This window comes from Petaurus breviceps, unplaced genomic scaffold, assembly GCF_028583685.1.
Source record: "Petaurus breviceps papuanus isolate PSGF00001 unplaced genomic scaffold, PetGlider_PUasm1.0 175, whole genome shotgun sequence".
NCBI classification, from domain to species: Eukaryota; Metazoa; Chordata; class Mammalia; order Diprotodontia; family Petauridae; genus Petaurus; species Petaurus breviceps.
The window spans coordinates 63,670,095-63,690,766 of NW_027185764.1; the positions used below are offsets into that span (position 1 = coordinate 63,670,095).

The 20,672-nt window shown below is 40.0% G+C and overlaps 1 protein-coding gene across 1 annotated transcript in view; it reads right to left on the reverse strand.

The window, feature by feature from the left end:
- Positions 1 to 12,765: 12,765 nt before the first annotated feature.
- SHB (SH2 domain containing adaptor protein B) overlaps positions 12,766 to 20,672 on the reverse strand; it is a 352,341-nt gene continuing 344,434 nt past the window's right edge. Inside the window, exon 6 of the mRNA XM_069085291.1 lies at positions 12,766 to 18,467. Coding sequence (XP_068941392.1) covers positions 18,284 to 18,467 — 184 coding nt within the window. The 3' untranslated portion in view covers positions 12,766 to 18,283. The remainder of the gene's footprint in view (positions 18,468 to 20,672) is intronic.

Consider the following 20,672-nt stretch of genomic DNA (forward strand, 5'->3'; position numbering starts at 1 on the left):
TGCCTTTCCCTCTCTCTCTCCCCTCCCCTTCCTCCTCCCCACCTCTATCTCTTTCTATCCTATAAAATAATTAAATATCTATATCCTCCATCAAAGTCTCACTTTAATTTCTTATCATCCTGGTGTGGAATTGACATTTATCACAGATAAATGCACTTGCTTCTGGACAGCGCTGACTATAAAGCTGAAAAGTCAAGAAAAGATTAGAGGTGGATGAAAGAAGATGATGATCAGGGTGGGGAGAGTTCCTTCTTCCTTCATCTGGCCTACCTGTACCCCCTAGACTCGTAAGTGATAGATTAGCCCACAAGAAGCAGTTGGAGGTTCCTGACATCAGTAGGACACTGAAAGGAGAACTGCTAATTGCACTATCTTCTCTGTCTTCAGGTAAATCCATGTCCCAAACCAAAGAATTGAGGCTTGATTTCCTGAGAGTTCATATAAAGACTGGCCATGATGGAAGAATGTGTTGAATGCTAAAACCTGGAACTACTATGTTGTCTTTGACCTCCCTCTTAAAAAATCAAACTGAGCTGGGCATTTCTTGAACTGAAGGCTTCACTCCAGCTTGTATACTGTCTGTGTGTTGCCTAGGTTTAGAAGAGGCTGTTGGCTTGAAGTCATGTGGTAGAGTGTAGTACGGTGGAAATAACATTGACTTTCCTTGTGTAAAATGAAGGGGTTGGGATAGGCAGCTTCTGAGGACTCTTCCAGCTCTAGATCTAAAATCCTATGTTCTATTAGCCATCTTTTATTACTACTTTTATTGTTCTTTTGATAAGAGACTATATCCAGTATCTCTGAATGGCTGTCTGCTTCTGTAGGGAATGACCCCCTTCAGCCAGTATCACATGACTAGCTAGAGCTTGGTGAAGGATAGAAAGTCAGGGAAGAATTGAGATTTGTCAGAGGCAGGGTTCTGAGTGGATAAAGCCATAATAGTCTCTATCTCCTAGACGACAAATTGGTACTGCTCTGCAGAAAGAAGCAAAGGTGGGAGATAGGTCCCACCTTCCTCAGCACTTCTACCTTGCTATATAGATTGGCATAATTCCCAGGATGAGCACAGAAATGCCTCCAGCCAGATTCACTTTATTTTTCAAGATTTGATGATTTTTATTTTTGCATTTAACAGTATTTTATTTTTTTCAATTACATGTAAAGAGAGTTTTTAACATTCATTTTTGTAAGATTTTGAGTTCCAAATTTTTCTCCCTCTCCCCTCCCCAAGACAGCAAGCGATCTGATACAGGTTATACATGTACAATCATGTTAAACATATTCCACATTATTCAGGTTGTGAAAGAAGTATCAGAACAAAAGGGAAAACCACGAGAAAGAGAAAAACAAAGCACAAAAAAATGAAAATAGTATGCTTTGATCTCCATTTAGACTCCATAGTTCTTTCTCTGGATGTGAACAGCATTTTCCATAATGAGTCTTTGGGAATTGTCTTGAATCATTGTATTGCTGAGAAAAGCTAAGTCTATCACAGTTGATCATTGCCCAATGTTGCTTTTACTGTGTATAATGTTCTCCTGGTTCTGCTCACTTCACTTAGCATCACAGATCTATTTTTTTAAAACAGTATCAGGATAGTGGCTATCAATACTGTTTGATTTTTTAAAAAAAAGCTGATGACAAGCTCTAGCAGATCATATGGACTATAGGAAGACCAGAGACCTAAATTCAGAGAAACTTTTCACCAGGGTGGCCATAAGATGATGAATTTTGTGGGTACGGCCATATGACTTACTGAGATGAAAAGAGGTTTTAATTGGTAATGGTAGAGTGATTGCTCAATTCAATGAAATCATAGATCCTTAAAGTATTAAATAAATACTATATGAGAACTAGTGCCACATATTGGGAAGATCAAAGGATTTGGAATCAAAAGATTTGGATTTTAGTCACATTTCTGCTGCTCACCACATGGACTATCTTGGACAAGTCATGTAACCTTTCTAGGATTGCTCCTCTTCCATTTGCAAAATGAGAAGATTGCATTGGATGAGCTCTAAGGCCAATTGTAGCTCTAAAATAAGATGAACATCACAAGTACAGAAAAAGCTGGTGATACAGTGGGTGTGCATTGTGGTACATGTCTTCTTCTAGAGTCTGACTCTGATGTCTTAACACAGTAGGGTCTAGAAGGTTATGACAGAAAGTTCTGCCAGGTTTTACCAGTATGAAAAAGCCAAAAATTGACTGCTGTCTTAGTTAAATTTGAAGTTTAAGAGAAGAGCCTATTATTATTTAAGAGCTGACACTGGGTAATGATTTTTATAGGGGTTGGTAGCTACAGAAAAATTTAAAACTATCTACTACATCATGGAGAGATTGTGGATGACATTTAATACACACTCAAACATATAAGAACCCTTTTACAGGACATGATACCTTACGTTACTTGGGAAATGAAAGAATGAAGCACTAACTCATTTTTCACCCAAAGAGAATGTATATGAGTAAGTTGTTGTATTGCTTGCAGCTGTGTCCCACTCTTCAGGACCCCATTTGGGTTTTTCTTGGCAAAGATATTAGAAGGTTTGCCATTTCCTTTCCCAGCTCATTTTAAAGAGGAGAAAATGGAGGCAAACAGGGTGAAGGGATGTGCCCAGGGTGATACAACTTGTAAATGCCTGAGGCCAGATTTGAACTTGGGTCTTCCTGACTCCAGACCCAGTACTCTATCCACTGAACCACTTAGCTGCCCCATGTGCCCCCTAGCTTTAAGTAAAGCAGTGCTTAAATTTACATCCCTTTCTCTCTACTCATTCAGCCATTACCATAACTTAAATTCTCATAACTTCTCACCAGGACTATTGCAAAAGCTTCCTGCATGGTCTCCCTGCCTCAAGTCTCTCCACACTCCTATCCATCTTCCACAAAGCTGCCAAAGAGATTCTCGTAAAGCACAGGTCTGTCTGTCTATGCTACTGTCCTCCTGTTGAATAAATTGCAATGCCTTTCTATTACCACTAGGATAAAATATAAACTGTGTGTGGCATTTAAAGTCATTTGCAACCTGTCTCCCTTCCACCTTTCCAGTCTTCTTACAGATTACTCCCCTTTACCCACTCTGCATCCCAGGCATACTAGTTTACTTGCAGCTCCTCAGTCATGGTGCTCCCTCTGTCTGTGCCTTTGCATCAAGGGTCCTTCACATCTGTAAAGCTCAGTCTCCTCACTCCTGCCTCTTAGAGTGCTTGATTGACTCAGGAGACTTTTCCTGGTCTTCTGCAGGAACACTTTCTTGGTCTCCCCAGTTAAGTCATTTCTCTGCTAAGGTTCCTTCTATCTACTCTGAATGTATTTTGTATGTATCAGTTTATATACATGTTTTCTGCCATATTAGAATGTAAGCTCACAGTCAGGGACTTTTTTTTTCCTTCTTGGTATCTTTAGTACTTAGTATGGTACCTGACACATAGTAAATGCTTAATACATGCTTAGGGTATACATGCAGTGGGGTATTCCTTTTCTCCTCCATCTCCCCACCTCTACCCTCATCCCTCTAGCCCCATCTCTTTACCTCCTCCATTTTCCATTGCTTGCAATATTTTCCCCTTGACCTGGGAACTCTGGAATTTGGCTATAACCTGGGAGTTTTCATTTTGGGATCTCTTTTGGAGGTAATCGGTGGATTCTTTCATTTTCTATTTTACCTTCTGATTCTAGAATATTAGGGTAGTTTTCCTTGATCATTTCTTGAAAGATGATGTCTAGGCTCATTTTTTGATCATGACTTTCAGGTAGCCCAATAATTCTTTTATCTCTCCTGGATTTCTTTTCTTCCTTCCTTCCTTCCTTCCTTTCTTCCTTCCTTCCTTCCTTCCTTCCTTCCTTCCTTCCTTCCTTCCTTCCTTCCTTCCTTTCTTTCTTTTTCTTTCTTTCTTTCTTTCTTTCTTTCTTTCTTTCTTTCTTTCTTTCTTTCTTTCTTTCTTTCTTTCTTTCTTTCTTTCTTTCTTTCTTTCTTTCTTTCTTTCTTTCTTTTCTTTCTTTCTTTCTTTTCTTTCTTTCTTTTCTTTCTTTCTTTTCTTTCTTTCTTTTCTTTCTTTCTTTTCTTTCTTTCTTTTCTTTCTTTCTTTTCTTTCTTTCTTTTCTTTCTTTCTTTTCTTTCTTTTCTTTCTTTTCTTTCTTTTCTTTCTTTCTTTTCTTTCTTTCTGCTTCTTGGAGGGCAATTGGGGTTAAGTGACTTGCCCAAGTGTCTTGGTTTTTGTGTTAAGTGTCTGAGGCCCGATTTCAACTCAGGTTCTCCGGACTCCAGGGCCACTGCTCTATTCACTGCACCACCTAGCCACCCTGAATTTATTTTCTAAGTCCATTTTTTCCAATGTGATTCCATTCTTTTGATTTTGTTTTATGTTTTCCTTATTTCTCATAAAGTCGTTACTTTTCATTTTCCTGATTCTAATTTTTAAGGTATTCTTTTCTTCAGTGAGCTTTTGTACCTCTTTTTCCATTTGGCCAATTCTACTTTTCAAGGAATTCTCTTCAGTGAATTTTTTTTTTTTTGCTTTTTTGGAGGGCGATCGGGGTTAAGTGACTTGCCCAAGGTCACATGGCTAGTTTTTGTGTTAAGTGTCTGAGGCTGGATTTGAACTCAGGTCCTCCTGACTCCAGGACCAGTGTTCTATTCACTGTGCCACCTAGCCACTCCATCTTCAGTGAATTTTTGTATGTCTTTTTCCATTTGGTCAATTCTGCTTTTCAACTGTCCCCCTTTTAAGAAACCCCAACAAAATAGAATAAACCTCTACTGAGATGTTGAGTTCATCTTATATAACTCTCATTGTAGCTCTTGAAAACATTAGGATTCAAAAGGGACACATCTCTTCTAATCTAAGCACTTCATCTTTGTTTAACCACTTCTCATTGCTCAAGTACACTTACCTTTCAAGGTTTTTCTTGATTCTTTTGTTTGTATTGCAAAATACCTACTCACCTTAGCCTTTTCAGAAGTAATGGTGGAAAGTCCTTTATTCAATTAAAGATCTGTTTTCCCCCTCTTGTATTCTACTCAGTTTTGTTTATAAACCTTTCTTTTTTGCCTTTTTGAATATCAATCCAATAGTTTTCTTCTTTATAATAGTTGCAGCATTGTCTTATATTATCTTGACTATGATTCCTTGACATTTGAATACTTTCTTTCTAGATGATTGCAGTATTTTTTCTTTGACTTGGAAGCTTTAGTTTTTGGCAGTTACATTCCTGTATTTTGTTTTCTTGCCATTTAGAGTTTCTTTCAGGAGTTGATTATAGGATTCTTTCTATTTTCACTCTGCTTTTAGGTGCTAATAGAACCAATCTTATTCTAGCTGTTTAAATCTGGTTTTCAGGGTGTCTACTATTTGGGTGAATTTTTCTACCTTCTTTTCTGAGCTATTTATTCTCTTTCTCCCAGGCTGGTTTTTTTCCCAGATAGAAGAGACCATTCTCTGCCTCATTTCTTATCTACCCTTAATCACTGAATGGACATTGCCTCAGTCAAACTGAAACCTGAGAAAGACCTTAGCTTAAAAAGGCCAAGATCTCCCACTGCATCTTGGGCCATCTCCAGTTGTCCTGATCTATATCTTTTCATTTTTGGTATTTATTTAGTATTTAATTTTTCCCTAGTTATACATAAATGACAATTTTGAAAAGTTGTTTTAAAAAATTTTAAGTTCCAAATTCTCTCCTTTCCTCTCACTTTCCTCCTCATTGAGAAGGCAAGCAATTCCATATAGGCGATATGTATATGTGTGTGTGTGTGTGTGTGTATGTGTGTGTATATATATATGTAGTCATGTTGTGAAAGAAAACAAATAAAAAACTAAAAAAAATAAAGATGGTGAAAAAAAGGTGCTTCATTCTGTATTCAGACACCATCAGTTCTTTCTCTGGGGATGAATAGCATTTTTCATCCTAAGTCCTTCAGATGGATTGTTGTATTGCTGAGAACAGCTAAATCATTCACAGAGGGTCATCCTACAATACTGCTGTTATTTTATACCCATTCCATTTCACTTTGTATCAACACATGTAAGTCTTTCTAGGTTTTTCTGAGAGCATTTTGCTCATATCCTTATCTTGCCACATCTATCTGGTGATTTTGCAAAGCCCTCCCTCACTTAAATCCAATCCATTTGCAAGTCATGGAGCCACTTTCCTGATGTCACGTTCTCGGAGAATGAAGGACAAGCTACAAAAACAACAGCAATTTATTCTCCTTACATTTTTTTCCCTCCAGAGTTCTTATTTTAATTCTAGTTCCATTTTTCTTCACTGGCTTCACTTCTTTCAGCCACTTTTGTAATCCTACACTATTTTATTCTCTAAAGTTCTGCTTGTTGGGGTGGTTAGGTGGCACAGTGAATAGAGCACTGGCCCTGGACTCAGGAGGACCCGAGTTCAAATCCAACCTCAGACACTTAACACTTACTAGCCGTGTGACTGTAGGCAAGTCACTTAACCTCAATTGCCCCCCCAGTCTCCCCCTGCAAAAAAAAAAAATTAAAGAAAAATAAAGTTCTGTTTGTCCATATAGAGTTACTTTCTTGTGTATTTATGTCTTGGGCTTTCCTGTTCCATATTTTTTTTTCCTATTGTGTTCATTATTTTCTTCTATTTACTTACGTTTCTAGCTCCAGTTCTTGTATTGGGATTAGGACTGGCTTCCATTCCCTTTACTACTTTTGGATGGATTGGGTAGGCCTTGTATGGTCTTATCTCCTCCATTTTCTGGATCCTGTTCCTGCCCCAGTTCTGGATGGGGTAGCTGGTAATAGACCCCACCTACTGCTTCAGTTTCTGGCTTCTTTCTCAGTCTCCTTGAAGGTGATGCTGTTAGCCTGTCTTCTCCTGTGCAATCCCCAAATAGGAGGTGGTTCCATTCCCTGATGTGACCCTGACATCCTTTAGTAGGATACTGGAGATTATCCTGGTCTCTGGCCTCTTGTAATGCCTCTTGGATGCCAGTCTTCAGCAGTGGCTCCCAGTGTTCTACTGCTTTGTCTCTGCATAGTGACCTATGAGGACTGACCCTGTCCTTTACTTCTGTTCTGATAGGACCAGTGTGGCATATGGTTTCAGATCCTAATTCCTGAAGCTTGTGTTGTCTCTTCCTGGAGTTTCCTTTCTCAAGTCCTCTGTTGTTTTCAGGATCATTTTGTGCTGGCTTCTCTGGGAAGAGACTCTACCAGCTTCTGGTCCTTTCTGGGGGCACTTTTGAACTAAACGGAGAAACTGATTTCTGCCTTTCTTCAGTTTTCTTGATCACCAGTCTATCTAGGGGTTCTCCTCAGGAAGTTGCTGTGGTACATCTGTGAGAGCCGGACTCCTCTATATCCTTTCACACGGACGTCTTAGCCAGAACTCTCTCCTCCCTTCATTTAAACTTTTTAGACTTAGCCCCATGCACGTGCACTTGCTTTTCAAGATCTTTTTGAATTCTGACTCTGATTCAGGGCTATCCCTCAAAGCTTTGTTCCACCTACACATTTAATAAGCATGCTGTGTTTTTATTCACAAATGACTCTGAATGAATACTATATCTAGCCCTCAATACCATAATAAATTCTAGAGCGTTATGAAAGAGATTGGTCTAACCACACACACCAGAGATTGGATAGAAAACTCGTATTGCTCAGCCTTCATGTGACCCCCTAAGTTAATCCATGTATACTGTATCTAGACAGGCAGAGCAAATAGACAGTAAGCCTGGGTCCTGAGCTGAGAAGAATTTGGATTATATTAAATCCAGGAATTTGTATAGGACTTTCCATAGTCCCAGACTTCTAGCTGTTGCAAAAACCCATTACTTCATTACCATTATTCTTCTCATGTTGTCTTACGGTTGTATGGAACATATTTATCTAGTGATAATGAAATTCCTACTAACCCCCTCCCCCCAAAAGGAAAAATATGGGTAGATATAAATAGGTGGGGGCTACTGGGTGGTGTAGTGGATGGAGTGCTAAGCCTGGAGTCAGGAAGACTCATCTTACTAGCAGTGTGACCCTGGGCAAGTCACTTAACCCTGTTTGCCTCAGTTTCCTAATCTGTAAAATGAACTGGAGAAGGAAATGGCAAACCACTCCAGTATCTCTTCCAAGAGAAGTGTACATGACTGAAAAATTGTTGAAGAAAGCATAAGTAGAGAGCATTCTGTTAATGGCAACTTTTGCATAAGAAATGGCATAAAAGATATTAGCTAAAGGAAGGCCTTGAGAAAATTGCATAAAGCATTATGGTATAGGGAAAAAAAATAGATTTACAGTCTGAAGAGATCAGAATTTGAATCCCACATCACATCTGAGTTTCTTCACTTGTAAAATGAAGATGTTGCTGTTGTTATTTGTCCTTTGTTCTCAAAGAGGACCATGACTTCAGGGAGGTGATACCATGACATACAGGTGATGTATTTAAGTGAGGAAGGGCTGTGCAAAGCCACCAGCCTCATTTTCTTCTCCAGAGTCATCTGGGTCCAGTGGCAGGGTATAGATCAGGACGACTGGAGATGGCTCTGGGTGCAGTGGGAGACCTTGGTCTTTTTAAGCTAAGGTCTTTAGCAGGTTTCAGTTTGGCTGAGGCAACACTCATTCAGTGATTAAGGCTGGGTAAGAAATGAGGCAAAGAATGACCTCTTTACCTAGTGAAAAAAAAAATCAGCCTAAGAAGGGAAGGTCCTCAGGGTTTCTGGCCAAAACAGAAAAAATTACTATTTATGTTTACTCTGAGCCAATCAGTGTCCAAACAATGACGAAGAGGGGCTTGGCCTGGGACCTGTTGTTGGCCAATCAAAAAGAACCAGTGTGATTTGGCTTCAAGGCAGAGGTTTCAGGGATCAGAATTCATATTCCTTTGAGTAGAGCACCTGTAGGTAAGGGCAGCTAGGCAGCACTATGCCCTGATTTAAGAGCACTGGCCCTTGAATCAGGAGGGCCTGAGTTCAAATCTGGACTCAGAAACTCATTAGCTATGTGACCTTGGGCAAGTTACTTAGCCCTGATTGCCTTTAAAAATAGTAATAAAATTGGGGTGGCTAGGTGACGCAGTGAATAGAGCACCAGCCCTGGAGTCAGGAGTATCTGAGTTCAAATCTGGCTTCAGACACTTAACACAAAAACTAGCCATGTGACCTTGGGCAAGTCACTTAACCCCAACTACCCTCCAAAAAGCAAAAAAAAAAAAAAAAGAAATTAAAAAATCCTGTAAAATGAAGATAATTATACTTTCAATACCTAATTTATAGAGCTGCTTTGAGGAAAATGCTTTGTAGATCTTAAGGTATTACATAATGCAACTTATTATCCTCTGTGGAAGATTTATGGAAAGTCACTTAACCCTGTTTAAAAAGGTTAAGCAAAGGGTGAGATGGTATGCAGGGGATGCAAGTTGTTGTTTTGAGACTGGGTCTCATAAAGACTCTCACTCAGGCTGGAAGTGCCATGGCCTCTCAGTCTCCATCCCCCTACTGATTGGCATGGAAACTTTGACCTGCTCCATTACTTCGTTTCTGACCAGGGTCGGTTTGTTCCTCCTTAGGTGGTTTTGTTGCCCCTGTGTTTCTGGCAGCTCCCTACATTGGTACTAGATTTAGTGTGGCCACTTGATCAGCTCAGCCCTACTGTAGCTCAGGACTCTCCAGCTCAAGGAATGAACCAGCCTCAGTCTTGTATAGCATAGTCATAGCCAGTTTCAAAACACCTGGCCTTGGGGTTGCAATTTGTTGTTTTTTTTTTTTCCTTTTTGAAGGGGCAATTGGAGTTAAGTGACTTGCCCAAGGTCATACGGCTAGTAAGTGTTAAGTGTCTGAGGCCGGATTTGAACTTAGGTCTTCCTGACTCCAGAGCTGGTCCTCTATTCACTGTGCCACCTAGCCACCCCAGGTATGATTATACATTGATTCTTTTTTTTTTTTTTTGGAGGGGGAAGGTAAGGCAATTGGGGTTAAGTGACTTGCCCAAGGTCACATGGCTAGTTTTTTGTGTTAACTGTCTTTGAACTCAGGTCCTCCTGACTCCAGGGTGGGTGCTCTATTCACTGTGCCACCTAGCTGCTCCAGGGGTTGCAATTTGCAATGCTATGGGAAGTACCATTACATTATCAAAGTAAAGCATGAAAGAATCTAATATGCAGTGCTTGTTCAGTGTCTTCCCTAAAGATTGGCTCCTGCCACCACAGCATCCTGGGAAAGTTTATCAGAAAGCTCTTTGGGCTAGAGCTCTACCTAGAATAATAGCTTTTCAGAGTTGAATGAGACCATCTAGTTCAGCCTGGATCTTCAGAACCTAAGTCTTCTCAACAATTTTTCATTAACAGCCACGCCTTCTTCCCTGGCTATTTATACAGGCCATAGCAAGTTCAGAGTCAGTGTGGTATAGGCACACAAACATTGGACCAGAAGTAGGAGATCCAGGTCCTGTTCCGAGTTTTGTGACTTTGGGCAAGATGAAGCTTTTTCTGTCCTTGTTTTCTTTTGTATAATTTGAAGGACTAGACATGATTCTCAAGATCTCTTCTAGTCCTACCACACTATGGTTTGTGACATTCTCTGTGCATTCTCAGCCTATGTCAGTGTTCTTTTATAGGGTTAAGAAACTGTCAAATTAAAATGGAGACAATTGTGCCCCCAAAGTGGTGTTTTATCCCACTTTCCAACCAGGTGTTTTCCTGTCTCCACTAAAGGCTTACTTAGTAAAGGTAACTTGGGGTTTTTGATGTCTGCGCTAGAGGAGAGTAAACTCTGGCTAGAAAAGCTCTAAGGACAGACCTAGTGATGGGAAATGTGACTGCCAGTTGAAGACTAACCTAATTAAATTCTACATGATTCAGCTAGGGCAGTTAGATGGTGCCATGGATAAAATACCAAGCTTGGTGTCGGAAAGACTCATCTTCTCAAGTTCAAATCTGGCCTGATATGTCCTAGCTGAGTGACCTTATGCAAGTCACTTACCTATCACTTGACCATGAGTCTCCTCATCTGTAAAATAGAGATGGAGAAAGAAATGGTGAACAACTCCAATACCTTTTTTTTTTTTATGCAATCGGGGTTAAGTAACTTGCTCAAGGTTACATGGCCCGTTATTTCTGGGTGTGGTGCTAAGTGTCTGAGCCCAGATTCGATCCCCAGGTCATCCCGACACTGGAGCCGGTGCTCTTACTCACTGTGCTACTTGGCCACCCCTCCAATATCTTTCCCAGGTAAACCCCAAATGGTTTTATGAAGAGTTGGACACACACTGAACATAATAATTTAGCTACACTGGCTTGCTTGCTATTCCTCCCACATAATATTCCATCTTTTTGTGCCTTTTCCACTGGCAGTCCCCTATATGCCTAATGCTCTCCTCCTTCTCCTCCACTGTTTATTTTTCCTAATCTCTTTCAAATCCCACCCACTGTCATAGGCCTTTCATCATCTTCCTAGCTACTGGTGCCTTTCCCTTTGAAATTAGCTCCCATCTTTTGCATGTATGTACATATCTAGTTATTTGCTTATTTTCTCCAATTAGAATGTTAACTCCTAGAAAATAGGAACTTTTATCTTTCTTTGTATCCCCAATACTTAGCACAGGGCCTGGCACATAGTAAACATTTAATAAATCAATGTTTTTTTGATCGATAGATTGATTCATCAGCAGAGGGCTGGCTGACTATTAGCAGATACAGCATTTTTGTTTGTTTTGACCATAGAAACTCATTACACTATGTACTGAGACACAGAAGAGTTGTCATCTGTACAAGTAGGGTGTGTATGGAACTCATATGTATGAAAACATGGGTCATTGAAGTGGTGAATTCAGACTCTATCTTTCATCCCTGTGGATATAAGTAGCCACTTGGTATGGAGATTTTAGTTTGATCCTGATATCCCATACATAGTTTTCTAAAATGAAGGAAATGATTCCCAAATATTAGCTATTTGTGTTACTAGCTCTTAAGAGTAATTACTTTATGTAAAAAGCTTTTGTAAAAGAAAAGTAGCAGAAAGCCTGGCATGGTCAATAATCTTACACATTCATCCATGTGACCAAAAAAACAAAACAAAAAACACCATCATCTGCCTCCAGAGCTTAAAATTTGATTGATGGGGAAGGGTAGACTTGGAAAAGGTACACGTTGAAGGAGGTGGAAGGTGTATTCCCCCTCCTCCTAATTTTGTAGTACCCAAAGCTGTGGCTCACATTTAAAAAGGGACATCTCGTGCTCTAGACATGAGAGACTTCTTTTTAAGACTGGGATACTCTTTCATTCTAAGATTCTTCTTGGAACCATTATGACTTGGCACATAGCAGAGTTTCTTAACTTTGCTCTTAGTTTTTCTATGGGTAAAAGAGGGATGACACCTGTCCCTTACTGCCCAACATGAAGATGGGACCGCTATAATCAGTGATATGACAGGCCTTACTTAGAATGGGGGTACTGGCTGGGTTTCATATGCATACCATTTTCTCAGGTTCAAAACAATAATTTTCATAGTATCCTATGTCTCAAGTATCTTCATGGGGCCAAGAGAACAATGTTTGCATTAGAACTAAAGTCGATTTTGGCTACTGTTTAGCTGGGTTGTTAGGACTACAGTTCCCCAAATACTTACAGAAGTGATAACTTTGATTATTTGACTAATATACATATTTTTTGGCACTGGTAGATGAATGGATTATGGCTGTCAGAATCATAATGTATCCAGTTAGAAAGCAATTCAGAGTATATTAAAATGACATAAAGGACTATTAAGTTGTCTTTTAAAGAAAGAAATTTCCATGCTCTATTAAATGCATTTAACAAGACACTTTTATATTAAAAGTTTCACATTAAATATACATCTTTATACATTTTATTACACAGAATGAAAACACTCACAATTTGCATTCAAAGTTTCCATGAAACTTTTAAATGGTAGATACCCAATACACAACTTACAGCAGTGACTGATAAGTGACAGGTGACACACAAAACAGCTGAGTATAATTGGCACATATTCCACATGGAAGAACCATAGGGAGAACAGCATTCATGAGGTTAGAGGTAAAATACCACCTTACCTACCTAGATTTCATCAGTGCTGAGGTCTTGAAGGCACCATTTATATAACAACATCATGCATAGAGCTGGTTCATTTTGGACAACCCCCCTTAGATTTTGCCTTCTCTGTTACTGTTTGGTGTACTAACTTTGAAGGGTGAAAAGGTTATATTCCAACAATCCAATGTGCGTGTCTATCTAACAGTTGTCTCCAGCTTGATGTCCCGAGACTAAATCCTCAGTGGATTTCACAGGGTAAATAAAGCATGAGAAGTAAGACAAAGTTCCCTGATAACTCTTGCAATGTACCTTCTGTGGGTTCATCTATGAAGAAAGGGTGAGATTATTGATGCAACTATTGCTTCTGCATGTCTGTGGGGTGTTCTGTTCAGACTGCCAAAAAAGGATCCAATGAAATGAGCAGAGAGCCAAATGGCAGCACTCCCTACAAGAGGCCCAAGGAAGTCCAATGAATTCAGTTCTCATGGAGCCATGAATGACTTTTGCTTTCAGGATGCCCTGTACGAGGTCATACCAGAACTTGAGTTCGAACCCTTAAAAAAGAGTCATTTCATTTTGCAACTGATGGTGAACATCTTTCAGTGCAGTGACTTCACCTGTTTATCCTTCTTGGGCTCTTCCTAAAATAATGACTCTATTCTCTTTTTCTGTCAGTGTCTTAACATCATGCATGTTCTTCAAAGTGTTAAACTAAGGTGATGTGGGAGGACAGCATTACAAAAGTCTTTTAGAATGAACAAATGAAATGTTTCCAGCAATGAAAAGAAAAAAACTGATGGAGGGCACTGGTCCCATCAAGATTTGTAGGAACAGCTCTGGGCAATTTAAGAAACTGGACTTTCAGAAAAAAAAGACAAAAGAAGGATACAAGGTAGTATCTGTCAATTGGTCTTTGAGTCCTATTTCTGCCACATAGGGAAAGGCTGCTTTTTCTCGGCACTATAGACAAATGATGGAACTTTGGAAAGTTGTAGATTTGCCTAGCAGGTCCCTACATCAATGAAATCACAGGGTACAACCCATTTGCCCCTCTCAAACAAAACAAAATAAATCTTGCAAAGGGAAATTTTGTCAAGTACCCCTTTGTTAGTCAAGATTTTCCTTTCTATGGTTCATACCCAAGCATCCAGGGGGAACTTGGGATCCACCGATCAGATTCTTTCTCCTTTTTTTCTTTATAGGTTTTTTTTGGGGCATTTGCTCTGAGCTACTAATTGGAAAAAAAAGGGCATCCCAAATAGCAGCCTTATATTTACCAAGTGGTTGAATCTGTAGGTGCTACTGGGACAGTGTCATAATAAGTTCTGTGGCCGGAGATGCTATAAAATCATAGATTGAAGAGCTGAAAGGGACACTAGACCCCTCATTTTAAAGATGAAGAAACAGAAACTCAGAGCTTCAGTTTTAAGTGACTTTCCACTAAATCACACAATTAACAAGTGTGACAGGTGGGATTTGAACCCAGCTGTTCTTGACCTCCAACACCAGCACTTTTACATATCTATATTCTGGTTTTTGATGACATATAACTCAAAAGGGTTTTTTTTTTCCTTCCTTCAAAGATAAATGCTGAGAAGCACAAAGATACTATGACAGGCCTTCTTTTTTCTCCTTATATGAGATAGAACTTAATTATTATTTTCACTACTTGCTGCTGACATGCTAGGGTTGGAACTAACCAAAAAAAATCCCAAGTAATCTACATGTGAGTAGTCTTGAAAGAGGAAAACAGCTTCAATTGTTAGATGTTCAAGAAAATCTGAATGCAGGCTGACATACAGGAAGCAGTCACAATTAGAGGAAGAGGGAGAGGTTCACCAAAAAAGACACAAACAAAAACTGGTAATGGGGAGTGAATCGGTAATAGCACATTGCTTCTTCAACCTGTTCTACTCTTTAGGTCCTCACCAAGGGGAACAGATTAGGAGTCTTGGGTAAACTTGGCAATGATGACTGGTGAGCCTTATAGTTTATAATCACATCAATAAGCAAAGACAAAGTCAGTGCAAACAAACTCCTGTTTTTATTTCAGCTGCACATAAGGGAGTGGAGCATTTTCTTAAGAAAAATTTTCATTAAAAAAAACAAACAAACCCATTATTAATACTATCCAAAGAGAAGCTATGACTCTCTGGATTAGGAAACTAATTTAGTTTGTGGAGATGTAATCGGTGGGCTGCAGAGCTGCTGTAGACATTTGTACAGCTCTACACTTGCATATTTAAGAATGGCTAATCGTGAAGGACGTAATCCTTTCCATCCCCCAATGAGGGAGAGAAAAGGTGACATCACTAACAGGTTCTCTTGTCATGTTATACTTGCATGTCATAAGAAAGGGCAGGCAAACACAAAATACACCAGGTAATCTGGTTTCATGGAATGTATCTGATAATACAAAATGGGACAAATGCCGTGGCTCTTTCCTTTGGAAACCTAACCAAGATCGCTATCAGACAGCACCAGCAGAAGTAGAACTACCAGGTTTTGTTAGAAATGCTTGCTTGGGGACAGGCTCTCTTTAGTAGGTGGAAAAAATATTTTTAGAAATGAACCTCATGGGGGTAGCTAGGTGGCACAGTGAATATAGCACTGGCCCTGGAGTCAGGAGGACCTGAGTTCAAATTCGGTCTTAGACAATTGACACTTACTAGCTGTGTAACCTTGGGCAAGTCACTTAACCCCAATTGCCCTGCCCTCTCCCCTCCCCCCCCCAAAAGAAATGAATCTCATGGTGATGAATGAGGAAAGTGAAGGAAGGCTGACATCCTCAACAAAAAGTACTTCTCTTGGAGAGAAAGTTTGTGGATTGATAGAAACAATCACCCAGCAATCCTTCCTGGGGTAAGATAACAGCTTGCTTCCATAGCTCTAAGTCAGAACACTTAGGCACAACTAAGTCACCTAAGAGGGCAGTCTGATTTCTGGCCTACATTTTGTTGATGGGCTTTCAAGTCTGTTCCAACTCTTCTTCTCACTAGTGTTAGGATTATCTAGATCAGGGGTGGGGAACCTATGGCCTCAAGGCCATGTGTGGCCCTCTGTGTCCTCAAGTGTGGCCCTTTGACTGAATCCAAACTTCACAGAACAAATCCCCTTAATAAAAGGATTTGTGCTGTAAAATTCGGACTCATGGAGTGGCTAGGTGGCGCAGTGAATAAAGCACCGGTCCCGGAGACAGGAGGACCTGAGTTCAACACTTGACACAAAAGCTAGCTGTGTGACCTTGGGCAAGTTGCTTAACTCCAATTGCCTTGCCTTTCCCCCCACCAAATACATTAATAAAAACAAAATCAAAACTTGGACTCACTCAAAAGGCTGCACCCAAGGACCTACAAGGCCATATGTGGCTTTGAAGCTGTAGGTTACACCCCTTATCTAGACCAAATCCAAATCAGTACATTAAAGGTTTTGCAGTCAGGAAGCAGAAAACATTATTAGCCTAATGCTAATCCCACCCCCTTCTGCTTTCCCATCAAGGAGTCAGTGTGTGTTAGAGACTTCAGAACAAATGATTATTTAAAACCATTTTTTTTTCCCCATTCAGTGCTGAACCAAGTTGGTGAATGAGGAGGAAATAGTGTGAAGGAAAGGAGGATTAAACAGCAGACACTTTCATGGTTTTCTCATGGTTGGTACTCAATGCATGGTGAAGTGCACCTTATACAATCTTGCTCTGCCTCAATTACAAATGGAGAAGCATGGTATCAAGTTAGTGGGTAGATGGGAGCAGTGTCAGTGAGCTCTCTGAACAGGTTTTACATTCATGTGTGATCTTAGTTGTGTCATTTATCACATTCCGTTTACCAGGTATTGTTGGGAGGTTAGGGGAGGAGGGTTCAGATTGCATTTCTGAAGCATCACAACATGGTCCATTTTTTTCCTTCTGAGCAACTAGGTGATAGCAGGACCTACCCATGCACTGATGATCTGTTTAGCTATAAGGATAAGCCAGAGTTTTGGTCCCATTTCTTATGTAAGGTCACCCTACCCACCTGCCACCCCACCTAATGCTCTCTGAAAGGTCAGATTTACTGTTTGCTACAAATGGTCTACTTAAGATTCATTTTGACTTAGAGAAATGGAGACACCGTTTCTAGAATGCTTTTCTATCCCTGAGGCAAAAAGGACACTGGGTATTGTGAGCTGGCTATTTTAGTGATACTTATTCATGCACTATTTGTGAAAATGAGATGAGATAAACAATGACAGCTTTTTGAAGGCCTGAAACCCAAGTCCGCCACCCCACCCCCACTCTCATTGGAATAACTTAGTTCCATTAATGAAACACTGGCCACAATGCACTAACTACCATAAGGGAGAAGCCACAGTGTCTGACTTGGCTTCTGAATGAAACTTGTGAGTGAACAGATACACCCTTAGAGATTTATTGTTGTACCAAAGGAAAAAAAGGATTAAAAATATATATATATATATGTATATATATTAAACCACTATTTTATTTACATACCCTAGTCATAAATAATTGAATTCTTTCTGCTACTGCAAAATGATTCCATTGAGAAAGGTCTAGTCACATCAAGGGAAGAAAAAGAACTTCTTTGTGGGATTAGCCTAACCAACCATATGTGAAAGCACACACACTCCCCTGAACCCACACATGCACTCAAGCACACATGTGCAAACACGCATGTGTGCGTACTAACACGTACACACACTTACACACACACACAGAAGAGGCAGAGTTCCGAAGACTCCTGTGGGAAATGAGTTGAATGTGCTGGCATCCTCTGGGTCCTGAAAGATCCAGCATCTGTCTATTCTCACTATCAATAGGGGACAGTATAGCACCAGTGGAGAATTATCATGACTATTATTATTATTATTATTGTTATTATTTAGCATATGCAGGTGTGAGTTCATGACGGCAGGAGGACAAAGAAATGAAAATCCTTGGAGCTCACTGTTTGCTATAAGCTGCTTTGCTCTGTTTACCCTGGAAGGCATATCTTTGGATTTGAAAATATTTTAATTCACAGGAAATAAAAGGAGATGTGGGTGTGGGTGTGGGGGCTGGATTATCTGCTATCACATTTAAATATGGTTCCTCCATCCCCTTAAATAGAAACATGGTTCTAAAGACATGCAGCCGGGCCAAAGTACCGCTCTCCTGATCTGAATGCGGCCAGTCAGTCTGTGGTGAGAAGCAGTAACTTGGGGTTTCTCGTCTCAGTCCCCAGCTCTGGTCAATCCCTCCCATAGGTGGGAAGGGGCGAGCAGGGCCCTCCTCTCATAGGGTTCGGACAGCCACAGGGTAGAGCAAGGACAAGTGCTCTGCTCCTTTGATGGGCAGTTTTTTGGTTGTGTAGTAGTGGATGACTTCTGGAACGCTGTCAAATGGAGGGCTGTTCTGCCCGAGGATGTATTTCTCTTTGGCCTTTGTCAGTTTCATGTGCATGAAGCCCTGGTTGCTCCTGTGAAGAAAGCAAGGAGAGGTTATGTTAGTAAGGTTTACAAGGGTAGAAATATGCCAGGGAGAGGGTGCCACATGCCAAGACAAGATGAGGAGCAGATGTGAGGGGCCAAGGTGTTAGGAGATGACTGCTTTTTTTCAGATGATCACCACAACTAGCTGGAGCCCATGCTAAGAGTCTAAGACTAATGCTAGCTCCTCTGGAACAAAAGAACTGGAAACTGTCCATTGCGGGGTTGGCTGAACAAGTTGTGGTATATGATTGTGATGGAATAGTACTGTGCTACAAGAAATGATGAGCTTGATGACCTCAGAAAAGTGTGGGAAGATTTGCATGGAAATAATGAAGAATGAAAGGAACATAACCAAGAGAACATTGTATACAGTGACAGCAAGATTGTTTTAAGAACTACTTGGAGTGAATAAGTAATTCTGACTATTGTAAATATCCAAATTAACTACAAAGGATCTATGAAGGAAGATACTATCTGTATCCAGAGAACTGATAAATCGAAGTATGCATAGAATGATTTTACACACACACACACACACACACACACACACACACACACGCACGCGCTCGCCCGGGGAAGGAAGGAAAAAAATAAATTACGTAACTTCATTATATTCAAAATGAATAGCAAGTTGTATATAATAGATTTGTAGTTTCATGTGCAATAATTTTTTTTATTATACTATGTTATGGAAATGCTTGTTGTATTCCATAAATTAAAAATTAAATAAGAATAAAAAAAGTCTTGGGGCCAATCCAAATCCCAGCTTTCCTGCTTATTTGAACCCTGGGGCTCAGGCCTGCCAGATGCCAGAGATAACTATAGCTCTGGATTCACTTTATCTTTTGAGCTCCAAAACTTTTGTTTGAAAATCTTGTCTTTGACTATGATCAAAGCACAACACTTAAGTAAACTGAAACATACATTCTACTTCAAGGTCACAGTGACAGCCTCAGGCAACAAGGCTGACAAACCCCCAGTTACTGGGATACTGGTGTCTTCCTCCATTTCCTATCAATTTTTGCTACTGTGGTGGAAATATAAGAATCTGGATAAAAGAGGAAGTTGGAAATGCTGCTGTGGTCCTCTCCAGCCAATCAGGACACTTTTCACCTTTCTCTGTATCTGTGTTAGGAGGGGATGCTCCTGGGTAACCATCCAATAGGAGTGGGGTAAATTGGCCTGTGGAAAAAAGGTGGGGGCAGGTGGGGAGTATGCATGATGGGAGAGAGAAGGAAATTAACTCATTTCCATAATGTCCTTAGAAGTTTCTAGCTGGAAGGGGCCTTAGTCCAGGGGTTCTAAATACTGGTTTGAATCATGGATCTTTTTGGCAGTCTGGTTAAACTTGGGGACCCCCTCTCAGAATAATATATCTAAATGCAAAAAAATTACATGATATTGCAAAGGAAAGAAATTATTCTGAAAAAAAAAATCATCTATCTATCTTAAAATGAATTCAAGGTCCCCAGGGCAAGAACCTCTGGATCACATCCTTTTTTTCTTTTTCTTTTCATTTTTCAAATGCTTTATTAACTTCTGATTTACATCATTAATTTCTGCCAGATTTTGAGTTACAAATTTTCTCTCCGTTTTTCCCCTACCCACCGCCCCAAAATAGCAGTCCCACAGGATATCCCTCCTCCAATCTGCTCTCTTCCATATCTTCTCCCATACCCCCCCCTTCAACTTTTCCAGTAGGGGACGGTGGATCTCTATGCCCCAGTGCCTGTATATCTTCTTTCCCAATTATATGTAAGATGGTATTAATAGTAGTATATATGTATATATAATTTTAAACATTTGATTTTAAAACTTTGAATTCCCTTCCTTCCTTGTCACCTACCCTTACTGGGAAGATAAGCAGTTCAGTATAGGTTGTACATTTGTAGCTAATGCAAAACATTAACAAAGTAGATATATTGTAAAAGACTGACTATATTTCCCTCCCTCCTATCCCACCTCCCACTTGTTCTATTGCTGTCCCTTTTCAAAAGTGAGTGCTTCCAACTTCCCTCCCCCCCAGCCTGCCCTCCCTTCCATCATCCCCCCCAGGATCACATCCTTTGAGCTTCTTAGAAGAAAAATGTTACCTAGAAAGAGATCATTATTTGAGTCATGAAAATCAGGTGAGATATAATGGGAATTTGAAGAGATTTTTTTTTGTTAGATAAGTATGACACTTTGTCCAT